Raw genomic sequence first — 19,272 nt, forward strand, 5'->3', positions numbered from 1 at the left:
CAGCACAGCCCAGCCCAGGACTGGACAGCATGCTGGGGAACTCTGATTTAACTTGATCCAGGAAGGGGTCTGGGACAGAAGTTTCATAAACCAGTTTGACCTAAATTGGTGAAGTCTATATTCAACCAGGTTTATCTTAAATGAGGTTCAGCCATTTTGAAACTGGTTTATGTTCACTGAACTTCTGTTCTGTTACCAGTTTAAACCAGTTTCTGATCCCTTAAATCGGTTCATGTGTAACTTCTGTTCCTAACCTTAAAGTTCAGAGTCAATGGGATTTAGAGATTGGGTTCTCTATGACTTCCCTTCACAAAGCTTTGGGTTCACTAACATAGCCTGCAAACCAGTTAGCTGCAAAAAAAAAAAAAGGCTCACCTATATGCTTCAGCTGCTCTGTGCAACTCGAACCATGCAAAGCAGCTGTAAACTCAGTTTGTCAGACAGGTGGTCTCTGACTGTTATATGTTCTTTGTGTGGTGAATCTGCCTCTAAAAGATAAATAAATAAATAAAAACAGAGTGAGAATGATTTAAGGTTCACTCTACATATCTTCAAAGGCTTTGAAATGTCACAGCATTGTTTGAGTTCTTATTTTTGATGTTTTGTATGAATTTTAGAGCAAAAAGTCTTCCATCCCCAGGGAAATTCTCAAAGATAAGCTGCTAAATAAGAATTATGGCTGGGAGTATTTATCAGCCACTAGTGGAGAAATATGAAGAAAATGTTATTTCTTTATTAATCAGTTCAATTGAATTCAGGACTACGCATTCTGTTTTAATCATTGTTATATGTATAAAGGACATGCTGTCACCACAACAAAATGATCATTGTTAGCATCCATTAGCCCCAGGATTCTTCCTCTAATACTAGTATTTGGACTTCTTCAGTCCTTGCTACATGTTACATATATTTTGGAATTAATTGATTCATTGTGCAATATATTAGACCAGCCACATTTGCAAAGTAATTATTACATTAAAAAATGAGTCTAGCTATAAAAAGAATCAACCAGCTATTAAGTTAGTGCTTGAAAATGTGTAAGAACTCTATATCTGGTTTCTATCCAGCTTTAATTTGAATGTGTAACAGGGCCTTTTCTGACTTATCACTACATTTCCAAATTTGTGATGCTTTGTTTTGGAGTGCCTCTTGAATATTATTTCCCTTGCAGTTATTACTCTTTAATACTTAAAAAGTAGTTGGTCCTCAGGAATTAAGGTCTTGAATAGCTGGGCAGGGCTAATTTGGATCTGTCAGGCAATAGGCAATTACTTGTGAATACACACAGTAAAACATGCATGTGCAGAGTTTAACTAATACAGTTCTTCAATCCATTCCTGCAGAATTTATGCTTTGGATTTTTTATTTTAGGAGGTTGATATTTTATGGTTGTGAAGAGACCTGTCCAATAACATCATATGCTGGGCTGTGTTGAATGTTCAGTCTGCAACACAGTTCTGAAAGGGGAGATGTAGCTGTCATGATGAAGGGCAATGATTCTTAATCAGGGTATCTTGAGATCCTTTCAAGGGTGCAGTGGGGTGCCATGCAGTATTAGCACTGTTAGGAGTGCATACATGATTCACACGATTAGCCCAGAAATTTTAAACAGGAATCCATAGTGTTAAAACCATTTTGACCTCTTGTATTCTGAGTTCTTTGCAACAGAAGAACTGTTCTAGTATTCTTCTATACTTAAAAATGAGTGAAAATGAAGAGATAGCACTTTCTGAGGTATAACTTGAAACTAAAAAAGTTGAGAACCAATTGTCTAGGGAATATGCAAGGAATGAGACTTTTTCGTAACACTTTTATTGGATCAACTATAAATGTGGGAGAGAGTTTTAGACAAGATTTTGGGCACAAAATACTCGTCCTCAGTTCTGGGAAAGAAGTGGCTACATTACTACTTTGTTTTGGAAAGCAGGAGTGAATTCAAGAGGATGTTATGTGGGAATGGAGTTGATCATTTTTTTTTTGCTGCCCTTCTGTTTGCTTGCTTGTTTTAATGCACTTTCATTTTCAGAGTGTTTCATAGGTTCATAGTTTTATAGTTGCTAGGGTCGGAAGGGATCTGAGCAGATCATCAAGTCTGACCTCCTGCCATGGGCAGGAAGCGATGTTGGGGTCAAATGACCCCGGCTAGGTGTCTATCTAGCCTCCTTTTGAAGACCCCAGGGTAGGAGCCAGCACCACTTCCCCTGGAAGTTGGTTCCAGATCCTAGCCGCCCTGACTGTGAAGTAACGCCTCCTGGTGTCTAGCCTGAATCTACTCTGAATCAACTTGTGGCCATTATTCCTTGTTACTCCCAGTAGTGCTCGGGGAAACAAGGATTCTCCCATAGCCTGCTGGTCCCCCTTGGCCAGTTTGTAGATGGCCACCAGATCCCTTCTCAGCCTTCTCTTGTGGACACTGAGCAGGTTCAGGTCCCGTAGCCTCAGCTTGTAGGGCCTACCCAGATGCCCCCCGATCATGCGAGCGGCCCTCCTCTGGATCCTCTCAATGCTGGCCACATCCCTCCTGAAGTGCGGTGCCCAGCACTGGACTCCAACTACTCCAACTGCAGCCTGACCAGTGTCGCATAGAGGGGGAGGATCACCTCCTTGGACCTGCTCATGATGCATCTGTGGATGCATGACAAGGTGCGGTTGGCCTTCCTGACTGCGTCCTCACATTGGCGGCTCAAGTTCTTCTTGGAATCAATAATGACTCCGAGATCCCTTTTTCCCTCTGTACTGACAAGAAGGGAGTTCCCCAGCCTGTAGGTATGCTGCTGGTTCTTCCTCCCCAGGTGCAGCACCTTGCACTTGTCAGTATTGAAACCTATCCTGTTCTCATCTGCTCACCCCTGTAATCTGTCTAGGTCTAGTTGTAGCCTGTTCCCCTCCTCCAGCATGCCCACTTCTCCCCACATCTTAGTGTCATCTGCAGATTTGAACAAGGTGGTTTTCACCCCCTCGTCCAAGTCACTGATGAAGATGTTGAACCAGTGCGGGCCCAATGACCAAGCCCTGGGGGACCCCACTGCCCACATCCTCCAGGCTGAAAAAGACCCGTCCACCACCACTCTCTGGGTGCGGCCCTCCAACAATTGGCAACCCATCTGACTGTGTAGGCATCGACACCACAGTCGCCTCATTTTTTAATGAGTGTTCCTTTGCTCTCAACTGCCAGTGAGTTCCTGTATCAAGAAGCAAAATATTAAGCAGCCTGTGGATTTCCTCTGCCTTTTGGGGAGTATGGAGAGAAACAAAGTGCCACATATGGGAATGACCTTTTTGCTGAGAGAGGCTTGCAACTGGGCTTCCCAGAAGTGGCTTCTATTTAGTACAAATTACTCCAGTAGCTGTTGGGCTACAGCTGCCCCTCCTAATCATTGCCTGCTGTGCCATTGCTGCATGGCTGGAAAGCTCTCAGAAGGGAGACAAAGAAAACCTGGCTAAACCAGGGAATCTGTGGTTTTTTCCCCCCTTGCTAACACCTTTTCAGTGTGTCAATGTATATAAACTAGATTCAAATTGTGGCCTACTAGAAAAAGACCTGGAAATGATGGGATGAGATTTTCTTTAACATATGTGAGACTCTTCCACAACTTCACTTTCCAAACTCTTCATTATTGGGGAGTAGGGACTACTAAGTAGATAGAGCAGACTCTTTAGCCCCTGAGATGACAAATAAGTTAGCAGAAAGAGGCAGGATACTTCGGAGGTATTTACTTTGAAGGTATCAGACAACTTGAAGGCAGAATGTTTTTATGAACATTTTGCTTCTCTAGTCATGTGCCTTCTCTCTCTTTCACACAGCTTCAGATTCAGCACCTGCACCAGATGACACACATCACAGGATTACATACAAAACATCTGCAGAACTGGATCCTTTCCAGATGTTGAAGGCTTTGGTGAACAGCCTTTCTGTGCTGCTTATTTGTAGACACAAGTCCTAGCAGCTGTCTCTTGGTACCTCATCGTTATTTTGCAGAGTTGAAATACATTTTAAAACACAGAGTAAATTACTTAAGAAATAAATGTATATGAGATTTTAAATGATAAAAAAAATAGTTTGAATTACAAAATGTTGTTTGGTACTTCAGGTCATGCTCCTCTTTTTCTTTCCTTGAGTGATGTAAATTTATAAGCACCTTGAGGTAATAAAGGGATTTCTATGCATATATCAACTCTTAAAGATGAAAACTGTTAAATGCCGTGCTGGGAATAGCTTTTCTCAATAATTATCTATGAACATATAAAACTTTGAATTCGATTGCCCAGTGAAATATGGCCTCCATTCTGAATACCTCATTCTGTCATGTGAAATGAAATGAAATACAGTGGCTGTTTTGACTATGTAAAGACATGGTTTTCTCTCTAAAGGCCACATGATAAGTAATAAGAGCAGATTTAAATCAAATCGAGCTATTCTTGTTCTGCAGCAGTATTTGCTGCTGTGGAGGTGTTTGTAAGACTCCACAGGCTGCTACACATTCAGCTGTGGCTTAACAACTGAACTGCTGCTTTCCTTTCTGGCAAAGGTAATTTGCTTTTAAATTACTTAGCTGTCGCCAAAAGTCCTGGTCGCAGCAGGTCTCTGATCAGAGCAGTAAGGGCGTATTTAGAGTGGGCCTCAGCCTCAGGCAGGTCAAGCTATGCACTTCTCCCAAGGGGCTATCTGTGTGGCTGAGGTCAAGGAGGCCACTCGTCTCGCCTCCAGCTCTGTCAGTTCTGTTGTTATGCCCAGTCCCTTATCCTCTCCTATGACCCTTCAGTCAGTGAAATTCTTGTTTAAGTTCTCTTTTGGCTGCAAAAGATGCTCAATCCATGGATGCATTTAGCTGCTTGACAGGCTGGAGTTTCATTTCTTTTCTCACCCCTACTTGCCCTCTCTTTTGTCTGTTGCTTTCCAATACAGTTACCCATCTGGCCCCAGATGTTCCATGCTCCTTAAAAGGTAGGAAGGCTATCTGTTCACAATCTGAATCCAAGGCTTCAGTTAAGGGCAGTGATTCTCATCCCAGGTGCCGAGAGATCCTCCTCAAGGTATTGCGAGAGTCTGCTCGCTCTTGGGTATGCAAACACTATGCGGGATTCACAAGATAAATACAGAGGTTTCAAATAGGAATCCATGGTGTCAAAAGCATTCCGACTTGCTGTGGTCTTTCTGAGTTCTCTGCAACAAAAGAATTGCTCTATTATTTTCTGTAGTCTAGACATGAGTGAAAGCTAAGAGCTGGCATCTTCTGAGGGATGCATTGAGTCTTGTGAGGGTTCATTTTGGTCTGAAAAGGTTGAGAACCACTGGTGTAGGTTCTCCTTTTCTATAGTTTATCTTGGAGCTTGCTTTTGTAACAAAAGGTACGAGGTGCCTGGCTGAGTGCAGACAGGTAGAAGTGAAGTCAGCCCGCAGATGAGTAATCAGAATACCTTAGCAGTTCTTGAAGATAAAAAGTCTTTTGAAACATAGACACAATTCATTGTGTCTGTTTTTTGTCTACGGTTATTAAACATCACATTTGGGAATATGATTTATTGATCAGAGCCTACATTCACTAGTTCTCCTCTTGTTTGTACCACTTGGTTGCTGGGTGATGATTGGTCCCTACAAAACAGGCCTAATACCTGTTTCCTAAGGGTTCTGGAGGCTTAATATATGTTAAGTTTCTTGATGTCTCCAGCATATCTCCAAAGTGCATTTTATTGTTGCTCATGGTGAACAACATTTGCCCATATATAAACTGACTTGTTTCTGAATAACTTTCCTGACTAAACTGGGTGAACAGCTCTCTACTTCAGTACTTGAACAAAAATAATATCCTTGCAAAAATAATATCCTTCCTATAAAAGGAAAGCCATCTATTTCTCTGTGTTTCCTGCTATGATCATTTCTTGATTTTTAATGTCAAACTAAATAATCTTATTTTTCAGGCACTTTCAAAGTTATCCAAGATGCTCTCTGATAAGGAAATTATTTCACAGATTATACTGTGGCTCCTTATTTCTTCCCCTCTCCCCCACGATAGATTTGTAATACAGTCTCACCTCAACTGCAGGCAGACACAGCAACAATATTGTTCTTCAATAAGCAGTGTTGGAAGATAGTAAACCCAGAAATGCTGATATATTGTGTTTAAAAAAATAATCTAGGGAACCATCATGGATTATGCCTACTTCTGTCCTCATCTGAAACAAATGACTTGCAGTAAGAAAGCCATGCAAAGCTGAATTTGCCATGGAAGTTGAGCACCAAGACCTCAAATATATCTCCTATTTGAAAGCATAATTGTATTTTTTTAAAGTGCTTTTTATCACAGTCTGTAGATAAGTGGTGTGGTGCATGGACCACCTGAGTGTAGAAAATACATCAGAAGAAAAGTGGTAGGTGAAAATAAAAATAGTAAAGTGATATAAATTATAAAGTAAGCTGCAGAATGAAAACCTTTCAGCTAAATGTGTGGTTGACATATTTGTATAGGTTAGGCAAGGCTAGAAAAGAACTTCATACTATGAAGAACTTGAAGGTTTAACAAAACTGGTGAATGGGTCAGATGATGGCAAATGAAACTTTGTATGGACAACCTCTGATTAATGATTGCTAAGAAGAACCATCTGAACTGCTTATAAAGGTTAATCAGTCCTTACCCCATGCTACTACAGTTGATTTGGAACCAAGAATCCTTGTGGACTGCTTCAGTTCAGAAAACTGTGCTAAAGTGCAGTGATGGCAAAGAAGAAAGTAAAGGGAAACAGAATTCTAACTGAAGCTATTAAATATTATTTAAAGTTATTAGGGAGAAAAAAAGTTAATTTGATGGAGAGTTTGAATGGAATAGGACAACTCTGGCTTTTACGATGAAAAAGAGGGAATGGGATAGAGTCTTTCCTAAAAAGAGGTCTACAAAATTAAAAAAATGAAAGTTTTTTATGTACATAACCTCAAGCCACGCTGCTTTCTGTTTTCTTTGGTGTGAGGCTATAGAAGTCCAGCACTGGACTCTGAGATCAATTCATCAGCACCAGTAATCCCTATTAAAAGGCTTAAGAACTCTGTCAGCCTCACTTCCTGAAATTGAGTTCTCTCGCTAAAGTTATAACCTATTTGGATGTCCTTAAGATACCGTAATGATCAAATGTCAGCAAGGGAGAAAGAGCTTTGAAATGTATATTATCTTGGCCTGGGATGGCAAAGGAGCCCATCTGTTTCTTCAGTAGGAAAGATAGCATGTTATTGTGCTGTACACACCCCACTATGCCAAGTAGCGTGGTCTTCTGCATGCATACTAGGGACTAAGAATACCTTTATATGGTTTAGAGCTACATTGTTGGACTATTTTCCTTTGGTGGTTTCATTTTTTCATTTGATGATGTATTCTCCTTCATCACTGGCAATTTGTATTTCAACAATGAGCTCCTCAACCAGCAAAACACGTTTCTGATTCAAGTGATACGTACATTTCGATATTTTTATTACAATAATGTGGTGATACTGATTTTAATTTTAATGGTGACTATTTTAATATTATTTCAGTTACTTTTATCCCCAAAATCTTTTCAATAGCTTGTGTAAACTCAGATTGTCTCAAAGAAAGTTTATTCCATACAAAGTCATATGGACTTTAATCAAGTATTGTGTTAAAAAGGCCCATGAGTTCTCAGCTGTGGTTGCTAGGCTGGTCACTATCTCCTTAGTGTTTGGACTCTTGCTTTTTACTGTCTAAATGAGAAGGAACACATGGAACAAGGAATGCTATCTTCCAACAGGATCTGACTTTCCTATATTAGGTCTGTTTTGCCAATGGGTAGGGCTGGAAGAAATTTGAGGGCAGAAATAGATTTATCTGTGTCAAGTTGTGCACTGTTATACAGTACACACAGATGACAGCAAAGAAGCTATAAATCCAGCAGAGATGCAGTATACTATTTAAAATGAGGACAGGAAAATGGACATCGCTACAGAAGATGGAAAGAACAGGTAGATCTCCCTGTTGCAGCCATTCAACTCAATGTTGTCCTAGAACGCTGCCTGAAACAAATGGTGCTGGAGAAGGTCTATGGCATGAAAACATAAACCTTTCCATGCTAATGAGACTGGTATAGCAGTCTTAAGCATTTGTAATATAACAACAACCAGGGCATCTTGCTGACCAAGCCCTATGAATGCTTGTAATTGAATTTTGTATGTGTGACATTTAGTGCCAGTTTTATCATTCTTCAGGAATGATGAAACAGAATGTAACTGTTTATGCTGCTATTCTCTTGGACCCAATACCCAAGTATTTAGCTATTTTTGCCAGTGTACAACTGCATTAGCTCTGGCCCATCTCTTTCCAAAGATTGTCTTCAAGAATGCAGATCCTGAAACAGCTAAACCAAGTTTCTTTGCAACAGTAAAGATACCCATGAATTTCCCATCCTACAAGGCCTTAATGTTGGTCTCTCTATGCCATGACTACTCTGTGGATGATTTTTATATCTTGCAGAGCACAAAGACTGCTCCAGCTCATTTTAGGCCATTTTGCTCTCTATTCATCTGCAGGACTGGGGGTGTGCCACCAGCAGTAAACAGTGTTCAAGTTGTGTCCTCAGTTGAATGATAGGTTCTAAATCTCCAGTTTTCCCTCAGTAGGATGCACCTAAAATGCCTATTTTTTTCCAGCATTAGAGTGAGTCAATCAAAATGCAACTTTTATCCAATCCACTTATAATCCATTTAGTATAAATTGCATCTCTATGTAACTTGCAGAGCTCTCTTTTCTGTAACAAAAGTTGTTTTATTTCAGAGGTATGATTTTAGAGAACAGGCTGTATACAATATGTTGTTTTTAAGGGGCTGCTGGCCTCAACTAAAAGCATTTTGTTTTGCTTTTTAATAAAGCCATAAAGTGTCAGAAGTGGGCTTTTACAGAAGCCAGATGACAACCTGTCTGAGTAAGACCATGGCATCTGCACTGACACTATCTGTGTCTGGAGAAGATAAACGTTATTGCATTCTTTTCTAATATGTAATGTTATTAAAAATAGGTTAGTCACAAGGACACCTTATCAGAATTCCTGCTCCAACCCTAACCATCCATTCGAGAAACAGTGATCAACATTAACCTTTCTAAATGTAGCCTTGTGGGGAAAAGGGCCTTTGTTTGTCATCATTACCAAATTTAATCAAGGAATAGAGGCAGCATCTATTCCTGTCTGTATTAGTACAAAAGAGAAAAGACCTGAGAAGGGCAAGAATAACAGAAGTGCTGTGACCACCCGTGTCAGAATTGCATGGTATACAAATCTATCGTGCGTGACTTGTTTGTTACTCATACTGCATTCAAGTGACAGAAACCTTGAAAAGATATTGGCATCAGCTGTGTAGAAACAGCTGTTTGCATGCCCCTTTGCTAGGAGAAAATTCTTGGGTGGAGGAGTTGGGAGATGATGCCACAGTTGCATAACTGGAATTAAATGAATGGGTGGTACCAAGAAATGTTAAAGTCACAATACAGTTTCTGTAAAAAAGCCCTTTTTGAACCAAGAAGTTGTCAGCATCAAATTCTGTATTTGAAAAGACAACTGCTATTAGACTATGAAAGGAGATATGGGGAAGTGTGCAAGATGTCCCATGCCCACGAATAATAAGAAATAGAGCATTTCTGGTTTGGGGAGGCTCCTGAAGCATTAACTGAGAAGATAAATGCAATGTGCCTTTTCTTGAATTGCAATATTAGGAGCTTCTGATCAAGTTTTGCAGAGCCAGTCATTCAGTTAAATGATCTAAATTTAAAGAATGAAATTTGGTTACAGTAAGCAAAATGTGGGGGAAAAAAATACCATGAAGTGTTGGAATAAATCTTTGAGGCCAGAGAGTAACTGAGCCTCAGCATGGTTTAAAGATGTGGGGCTTAAGAGGAGACTGAGAGCACTGCTTATTTAATAGATATGTGAAAAATATAGCTGCCTTGGTAGCTTGGTCTGTATGGGACTTACATCACCTGGCTGACATGCACATCCCCTTTGTAGAAGCCAAACTGAAAAGGCTATTGAAACTTTTTCCTCCACTTCTTATAAATACCCATCGCTTTCTCCATAGCTCTTTTCACCCAAATGGACAAAACCGTCTTTCCTGCTATGGGATATGGTTTCTCTATCACTTGGGAACCTTCCCAGAATACTAAGAATATCTTGTCAGTAAAACACCCAGATTCTCCAAACACATGAGTAGCTCTTCTTTTTTGTTTATCTGTGCGACAAGCTTATGTCTCTTCAGGAGATCCCTTTGCTTATGTAACCCATCATTGCCTGGTCCAGCATAACAGCAGCTAAAAGACCAGAAGTAGCATGTATTTTTATGTCTGTCTGCTTATAAATTAAAACAACTTTCCTTATGTGTATATGGGAATACAACGCTGGATGCTAGCTTGTTTATTTTAAGTCTTGGATTTCCGTTTTCTACAGTTTAATATACTTAGCCTGACTAAAATTATTGTCAATATTTATATTCTACTTGATTTATGTGTAGCATGATATTAGAACAGAAAGCCACCCATATATCTTGCTGTGCTGAAGAGCCAAAATACCTTGGATATTTCAGTGTCTTCAATATATTTCAGTTCATTGAACTATTTATGGGATGAAGCAAAATGAGATAGTTTCACAGTTTCTAGGGTTGGAAGGGACCTGAGCAGATCATCTAGTCCGACCCCCTGCCATGGCAGGAAAGAGTACTGGGGTCAAATGACCCCAGCAAGGTGTTCATCCAGCCTCCTCTTAAAGACCCCCAGGGTAGGAGCCTGCACCACTTCTCTTGGAAGTTGGTTCCAGACCCTAGCCGCCCTGACCGTGAAGTAGCGCCTCCTGATATCTAACCTAAACCTACCCTCTGCCAGCTTGTGACCGTTATTCCTGGTCACTCCTGGCGGTGCTCGGGGGAACAGGGACTCCCCCAATGCCTGCTGGTCCCCCCTGACTAGTTTATAACAAGCCACAAGATCCCTCCTCAGCCTTCTCTTATGGAGGCTGAACAGGTTCAGATCCTGTAGCCTCTCCTCATAGGGCCTGCCCTGCTGTCCCCTGATCATACGAGTGGCCCTCCTCTGGACCCTCTCCATGTCGTCCACATCCCTCTTGAAGTGCGGCGCCCAGAACGGGACGCAGTACTCCAGCTGCGGCCTGACCAGTGCCGCGTAGAGGGGGAGGATCACCTCTTTGGACCCGCTTGAGATGCATCTGTGGATGTATGACAAGGTGCGGTTGGCCTTCCTGACTGCATCCCCACACTGCCGGCCCATGTTCATCTTGGAGTCAGTGATGACTCCAAGATACTTTTCTGCCTCCGTGCTGACAAGAGGGGAGTTCCCTAACCTGTAGGTATGGTGCCGGTTGTTCCTCCCGAGGTGCATCACCTTGCACTTGTCTGTGTTGAATCCCATCCTATTCTCGTCCGCCCACCCTTGTAACCTGTCTAGGTCTGATTGTAGCCTGTTGCATCCTTCCAGTGTGCCCACGTCCCCCCACATCTTAGTGTCATCAGCAAATTTGAACAGGGTGCTTTTTACCCCCTCATCCAAATTGCTGATGAAGATGTTGAACAGTGCGGGCCCGAGGACCGAGCCCTGCAGGACCCCACTGCCCACGTCCTTCCAAGCTGAGAAGGACCCATCCACTGCCACCCTCTGGGTGCGGCCCTCCAGCCAGTTGGCGACCCATTTGACTGTGTGGGCATCGACACCACAGTTCCCCAGTTTCTTAATGAGAACGGGGTGAGAGACAGTGTCTGGGCATTTGATTGCATTTCTGCCATGTCAAGATTGGGTTTACCATAAGAGGGGTAAGTCTCATGTTGGTTGTGTCCTGTGTATGGACCTTCTTAAACATAAGGCTCCCTGTGCATATATTTTCTATGCTACTAAGTGTGGTGCCTGTTTCATTTACTATCAGTTGTTTAATTTCTCATAACTAAAGGGTGTTTTTGACCATCTTCATTGTCCTGCTTTTTTCATAGATGATGGAAAATTCCCAAGTCCTGGGCCTTGGCTTGGACTCTGGCACCATGCAAAGAAGAAGGAAGATTGTTTTATGTTTAAGGAAGACTCAGGAGATGTGATTTGAGATCATGGCTATCCAAAGGCAATATTGTCTTATGGTCTCCATGTGTACAGAAAACCAAATTCCCCTTTCCATGATTTGTCCTGTAAATCAAAAATATTTACAATTTATTTTCTCAAAAATAACTTGAATAGCTTTTTCTCTCTCTTTTTTAAAGCAACTGCAATTAAATTCTCAGGCACCAGGACAAGTAGTAATTGCCTTTGTTAAAATACCTGCAGTTCAAGACGAGAATTATTTCATGAAGTCATGTAGCAAGAATGGAGTGGACAGGGAAACAACTAAACAGCAAGCCACTCCCTCCAGTCACCAGACCCCTAACCACACATGTATGCTGCAGGAGCATTGGCTCCTTTTCTAGAGTCAGGCTGGTAAATATAGAAACAAAGGAAAACTATGGATGCCTTTAAATCATTATAATCAGTGACCTTGAAGAACAGGTATAAAAGCCTGCATCTAGCAGAATCCTGACAGTTTCCTCTTTACTATTCAGGGTAAGTACCAATCTTTCTTCCTTCGGAGCATATGTATAGCCAACTGTGCTCTTTTGTTTTTTATGTAGCTTGAGAATTTAAAGCTTTGGTAATGATGTCAGTCAACACATAATGGTAAGGTAGCAAATGGTATATGGTAGCAAATTTGTCTTTCTCTGAGAATTTTGGTAGCTGACATTTGCTTGTTCATTTAGCTAACTGGAACTAGTTGAGCCAAGTCATTTATGAAAACTTGAGGTCTCTTGTTATGCTGCTGATTGGAACTCATCAGCTATTATATTCAAGTCATGCTTTCTATCATCCTTAACATCTCAGCAAGATTATAAATAATGCAGTTCAAATTTTTAAGCAAACCAGCTATCCAAGGCATGTTAAATAGGAACTGAGCCACTATCCTTTGAGAATTGCTGGGTACCACTTCAAATTTACACTAGGCCTGCCTTCATAGCTCCTGCAGATTTTTAAATCAGACTTCACTGGCTCTGTAGCCTAATGGCTCAAGCTGAGAACAAGGAACTGGCAAACTAAATCACCTGCTTTCTAGCTTTGGACCTTCCACTGACTGGTGATTTTGGGCAAGTCACTTAACTTCCTTTTTATGTCATTGAAGAACTAGAAACACTGATTCTCAGGGAAGTTTTCAAGCATACCTCTGGTTTACAAAGTGTTTTGGACCCTGCAAATAAAGGCACTGTTAAAATGCAAGCTATTACTAATATTAGGGTCGGCTGGCTAACAAGTTCCCTAAAGATGGCATCACCCCATCTTTGCTGACAATAATGACTTCAAAACACCGTGTGGATCTTAGCACAGAGAGGTCTTTTCTGCTAATTTTAGCAATGCTTCTCCTTAATAGTATAAAATGCTTAACAGTATAAAACGCTTATCTTCGCTGGCTGGCCATAGATTTATAGTTTCCACTGAAGAAAGAAAGAAAACCTACTTTCATAACTACTTTCACTTCCATGGAGGACAGAAGTACATATAAAGTAAATGGTGTAGAAGTAGCTTGTTTTACAGTTGGGCTTTTGAGACGATTTCCAGAATCTAATTTGCTAATTAAAAAATGGACTCATACGTGCACGTTTATTATGAAATAACTTGTACCTTCCATTACAACTCTGTTTAAAAAATGATTTGATATAGTTTCATAACTCTCTGTAATGCCATGACTGCTTCTATGATTTATCCTTCCACAGTGACAATGTCCCACCAAATTAGATTGTCATGAGGGTTTTGAGTAAAATCTCCACAGGGATTTGCAGGCAGCTCAGATTGACACTGAAGTAATTGTCAGCAATTGAGCCTGGATAGGGAACCTGTCCAGAATGGAACATGTCCAGAAAATGACTTTGAGTTAATGAAGACTTGACTTCATGAGAATCCCATAAAATAAATTAACAAAAAATAACAAAACCTGAAACCAAGCAAGAGTATCCTGAAAAATTATCTTCGGTTATTAGCCTTGGCACAGCATATAAAGCTGACCAAGTGAATATCTGTAAGAATCAACTATGCAGACATCAAATACCAATTCATTATGACCTCTTGATCTTAACAAAATAATTCAGCAGACCAATTACATTTGACACACAAGACTGCGGTAGGGGGATTGTTCCTTCCTGGGTTCTTGTTCACATTAGTTCCCCAATTCAACTGGACTTTATACAAGGTAATATAAAAGATATTAATAATGTATCTAACCTTGGTGAAAAGTAAAATGTTTGTATAGGAGAACAAATTCATCACTCCACTTCAGTGAAATTTCACTAAAGATAATTTTGGCCTATTTTTCTAGAGTGTACAACCATTTTAATAGACACTTTGAATGAGATATAGCTGTTAAAGGGCAACGGTTCTTTGCACTGACTAAAGGTGTTTAAGAGGTTCTCACTACATAAATACCAGTGGACTTCAAGTAACACATTTTCTTAGCAACAAAAATAAAGGCATCATGAAGTAATTAAGGGTGTCTATACATGTACACTGAAGCTGCTCTGACACACTGTAATTCAGAGCAGATTCAATGAATTGAGTCTGCTGGAGCATGGTAATTACTGCTCTCCAGCAGACTCCAGCATCACATCCATCTGCACCCCGCTGCTAAAAAATAGCAGCAGGGGCACTTTAACTAAAGCTCGTTTGATGAGCTTTAATTAAAGCACCCCGCCACCATTTTTCAGTGCCGGGATACTGATAGACATGATGATTGGGGCACTTTAGAGCTGCTCTAATGAAAGTCTGTCCATTCCCCGCCACTTACCCCCCCCACCGAAGCATGTGTTTAAATGCCCTATATGCTTTACAGTATGATGACAGGTTTATGGTAGATATCAGTCTCTTAATCAACTGTATACCACTTGCTGTCTAATTTTCAGCCTGATGGTCATTTCAGTTCTAATGGTTTTGCTTTCATCAGCTTACCACACAACCAAGTTCTTAAATTGTATTTCAAACTATATTCTAAGTGTTATCTTATAGAGTCTAAGACTTTGATCCTTGCACAGTCAACACATTTCCTCAGCTCAGTCTTGCCCCAGCAAAGATTAGAGTTCTTAGCTTCAGAATTTATTGAGCAAATATTTCCATAAAGAAAACCAGGGTAAGTGCAAATGTTTGGCTTTCTGCAGCTTACATTTTTGCCAACAGTTGATACACAAAAATTGGGGTCCTTGACTACAACTTATAGGTAAAATGATGACTGTAACAGTAGCTAAATAAAACAAAAGCTTGACTACTAGACCAAATCAAGAAAACTGTGAAACAGTTGACATTAAAAGGGCCCTGAACCCTGTTGAACTGACATTCCAAGAAAATACTTACCTAGAAGCATGGGGAGTGTATGTATTAACTCCCTGGAGATGGAATGGGAGTTTCCAAATAACCCTGCCAATGCCCAGGGACTTGGCTAGGAATTAGCTCAATGCTAAGTGATTATGAAAAATCCCAGTTTTAAATGGTCCCTGATTATAAATGACTCTCAAGCAAGGCTGTGTGAATTGCATGAGTTTTCAGATGAAAGAGTTGAAATATTTCCTTGTCTCTTAAATTTGATGTAAAATGATAGCTTATCTTTTGTATTATAAAAAGATGAGACAATTCTCCCAGGCAGAAAAGCATGATTTAGGCCAGGACTATTGAATAGGCAGAATTCAGCTGACTCCAAAGAGCTTGCAAGACTCTTTAGGGTTATTCTAGCCAAGAATCTTTATTTGACATGTTTGCTTTTGTGAAATTATTAGACACTCTTGCTGCCACTTTATTCTGCGTGTTCTGTGTCAGATTTCAGATGTGTTAAGAAACAAGGATATTTTTTGCTTTGTGTTTTGCAGACTAGATCTTCTTCTTCTTTCTTTGGGCCCTGCCACCTTGACAACTTGCCAAGATGATGGACATGTTAGAATTCGGGGAGGCTGCACCCTTCCTCAGGAAGAGTGAGAACGAGCTGATGAAGTTACAAACTGTGGCATTTGAAGGTAAGATATAGTCTCTGTAATTGGCTGGCAACTGCTGCTGGCCTGTTCAACTCTGCAGTCATGGAGAAGTTGGTTAAATTAACCCACATTGAACTCCATGCTACTGCATCTGTGCAGTTATTGGCCCACGCAAGCCAGGTGAAAGCTCACTCAGGTATTACTACACTGTACTGGAGTATTTGTGTGACTGCAGTGCGTGCAGACCCTTGGCTGGTGAACTCCATGCTTAATTGGATTCACAAATGAGGTGCGTTATGACTAAGCTTTTCAATGTAGCATACACTGAAATATATCTATTTAGACAAGGGGAAAAACAGTACCCTGGTCTAACTAGTTGTCTCTATATTTAATCAGCCTCTATATTGCATTTCAAGACATATTGTATGATGGATATTACCTAACCTCTCCAGGTTGCCTGTTCCAGTCCTTAATCATTCCCATACTTAGATAAGTGTACATCAGCTTATCAATGACAGCTTATCAATGACAGCCTGTGTATACTGTATCATATTTATCCAAATTCAAGATGACTTTGAATTTAAGATGACCTGCCCCATAAATAGACTTTATAATTTTCCATGTGTAGAATGTAATTGAAGAAAGCCACCTTATATATGTTCCCTTGCTGCTGTGGTGGAGAAAGCAGGAGCAGGGGACCCGGGGCCAGATCCCCACCCTTACTCTCCTGTGCCTGTGTCTATCCCCCTGGGGCTTGCTCCCCTTGATGTCTGTCTTCTGCTATGTGCCCCTCTATACTTTCTTGCCCCTTTACACCTGTGTCTGACCCCTGCTTCAGGTCCTCTGTGCCTGTTCCCCCACACACTCCATGCCCACCCTTCCTACCCCTCTTTATCTTCTGCTGCAGCTCTGGTCTGGCTCTGGGGTACTCAGCAGTAGTGGCAGCCCCAGCCCTGGCCTGGCCCCAGTCCTGGTCCAGCCTCTCCTAAGCAGAAGCAGTAGCAGCTCCCAGCTAGGCCAGGCCAGGCCAGGGCTGGAGGGACCAGAGCAGAAGCTAAGGGGGAAGGGGGCAGCTGTGGGGAGGGGGAGTAGGAGGGGGAGCTGCAGTGGGGAGCAGGGGGGCTGAGGGGTGGGCACTGGCTCAGGGGGCAGGGTGTGGGACAAGGTGCAGCCCCCCACCCCCCACCCCCATCTCCCCTGCACTCTCTACAGCAGCAAGCCTCCTACCCCACCAAATGAGCTGTTACAGCCAAGCCCAAGTAGCAGCTCAGCTCCAGCTTCAGCCATGAAGCACAGGCGTGAAGCTGGAGCTAAGCTGTCACTTGTGCCAGGCTAGTACCTGAATCCAAGATGAGGCTTTCCCCCTGCTATAATGATTGTGGGGGGAGCAGGGAGACTTCATCCTGGATTTAAGTAAATACAGCATGTATAAGGACAGCCTCTTAGTTTGTAGACTTCACTTTAAGTTACTTGTTTGCATAACTTATTTTTCTTTAAACCCCTATTCATGGAGGACCTTCAGGTATGGTAAGAAACTTACATACACAATAGTGTACAGTGTTAACAAACAATGTGTAGTATTTTTATAGTAAAGAGTGAAAGGCATTCTCTGGACATCTTCTGCACTGTATTACGGGGTGGCCAACCTGCAGCTCTGGAGCCACATGTGGTTCTTCAGAAGTTAATATGCGTCTCCTTGAATCTCTTCACAAGCACACGGGGACCAGCTTCCATTTGGGAGAAGATGAGGGAAGCTGGTCCCCGTGTGCTTGCGCAAAGATTCAAGGAGACGCATATTAACTTCTGAAGAACCACCTGTGGCTCCGGAGCCGCAGGTTGGCCACCCCTGTAATAGAGTGCCAGGAAATGTGGTTAAAATGTGGCTGGGAAGCTAAACAACCTGGGTTTTGTTCTTGGTTCTGATAGCGATTCACTTGTTGAATTCTGGTGATTCTCTTAACACCTCATCTTCTCCCTCTGTATATTGGTGATGAGACTACCTACCTTCTGCGAGTGTTGAGGCTTAATTATGGATTCTGAAATGGTCCCCTGATGAAGCCTGGCGAAGAGAAGGCTCAGGGGGGACTTGGTGGCTGCCTATAAATATTTGAGGGGGCTGCATCAGGATGTGGGAGAACAGTTCTTCACCAGGGCTCCCTAAGGGATAACTAGGTCTAACAACCACAAACTTCTAGAAGGCCATTTCAGACTCAATATAAGGAAAAACTTCTTTACAGTCTGGTTGTCCAAGGTCTGGAACAGACTCCCCTCAGAGGTAGTGCAAGCACCTATTCTGGACTCATTCAAAAGACATATTTGGATGTTTATCTTGCTGGGATCATCTGATCCTTGCAGACTTCCTGCATCTGGCAGGGGGCTGGACTCGATCTCACGAGGTCCCTTCCAGCCCCTAATGTCTATGGACTCTATGAAAAGCTCCCTAAGAGTGTAAAGCAGTACTTCCAAAAGGGAAACATTAACACAATATGATGAGATTTTTTTACCCTTTAACTACACCCACAGCTCCAGTTCCTGTTGGTCAAAGTCAAGCAGTTGGATTGTGGTATAGACTAAGGGGTTTTGTACACTTGCAGTATAAAAGTAATCTTTATGCTATTACTTGCAAAGATTAATTAATTTCTTTCATTTGAATAAATACTATAAACTGTTTGTTTCTTTGATTCTATAGGGAAGAAGAAATGTTGGATTCCTGATGATAAGAAAGCATATGTTGAAGCTGAGATTAAAGAGTGCTTCGGTGGCAAAACCACAGTTGAGACTGTGGATGGACATGTATGAAACTTTAAATTTTGTTATTTGACTAGTGAGTTGAGCAATATTAATCCTCACCTAATGAGGGCTGAGGAGTAAGTTTCAGTAAATAGAAACTAGGTCAGTTTAAGAGCTCTTACTTCATTTATGCCATCCATAAAATACACTGTAAAAGACAAGCACTAGCAACCAGTTGTACTGTGAACATTAATGACACCTGAAAAAATAACCAAAGGAAAGAGAAATATAGAGGCAAGTCTAAAAAAAAATTAAACCAAAGCATGATAGTAAAGATAAATAGAACCAAACCAGTTAATAGCTTGTACTTCATTTCCTCTTTGATATCTATCAGCCAAAGTTTGCAGCCATCGGACCCTATTTCCAACCCTATAAAAAAAATGAAACTGTATTGTACTTAAAAATAGTTCCATGATCCTACAACTTCATTCTCCATCTGTTTATCACCTGTCTACCTTCCACTGTGCCTTTGC

General features: G+C 41.4%; 1 protein-coding gene across 1 annotated transcript in view; it reads left to right on the forward strand.

Annotated features, from left to right (window-relative positions):
* The first annotated feature begins 15,907 nt into the window (after positions 1 to 15,907).
* MYH15 (myosin heavy chain 15) overlaps positions 15,908 to 19,272 on the forward strand; it is a 68,485-nt gene continuing 65,120 nt past the window's right edge. Inside the window, exons 1-2 of the mRNA XM_090058019.1 lie at positions 15,908 to 16,051; positions 18,699 to 18,802. Of these exons, the coding sequence (XP_089914145.1) occupies positions 15,961 to 16,051; positions 18,699 to 18,802 (195 nt within the window). The 5' untranslated portion in view covers positions 15,908 to 15,960. The remainder of the gene's footprint in view (positions 16,052 to 18,698; positions 18,803 to 19,272) is intronic.

This window comes from Crocodylus siamensis, chromosome 1 (assembly GCF_052110815.1).
Source record: "Crocodylus siamensis isolate JL-2025a chromosome 1, ASM5211081v1, whole genome shotgun sequence".
Taxonomy (NCBI): Eukaryota; Metazoa; Chordata; order Crocodylia; family Crocodylidae; genus Crocodylus; species Crocodylus siamensis.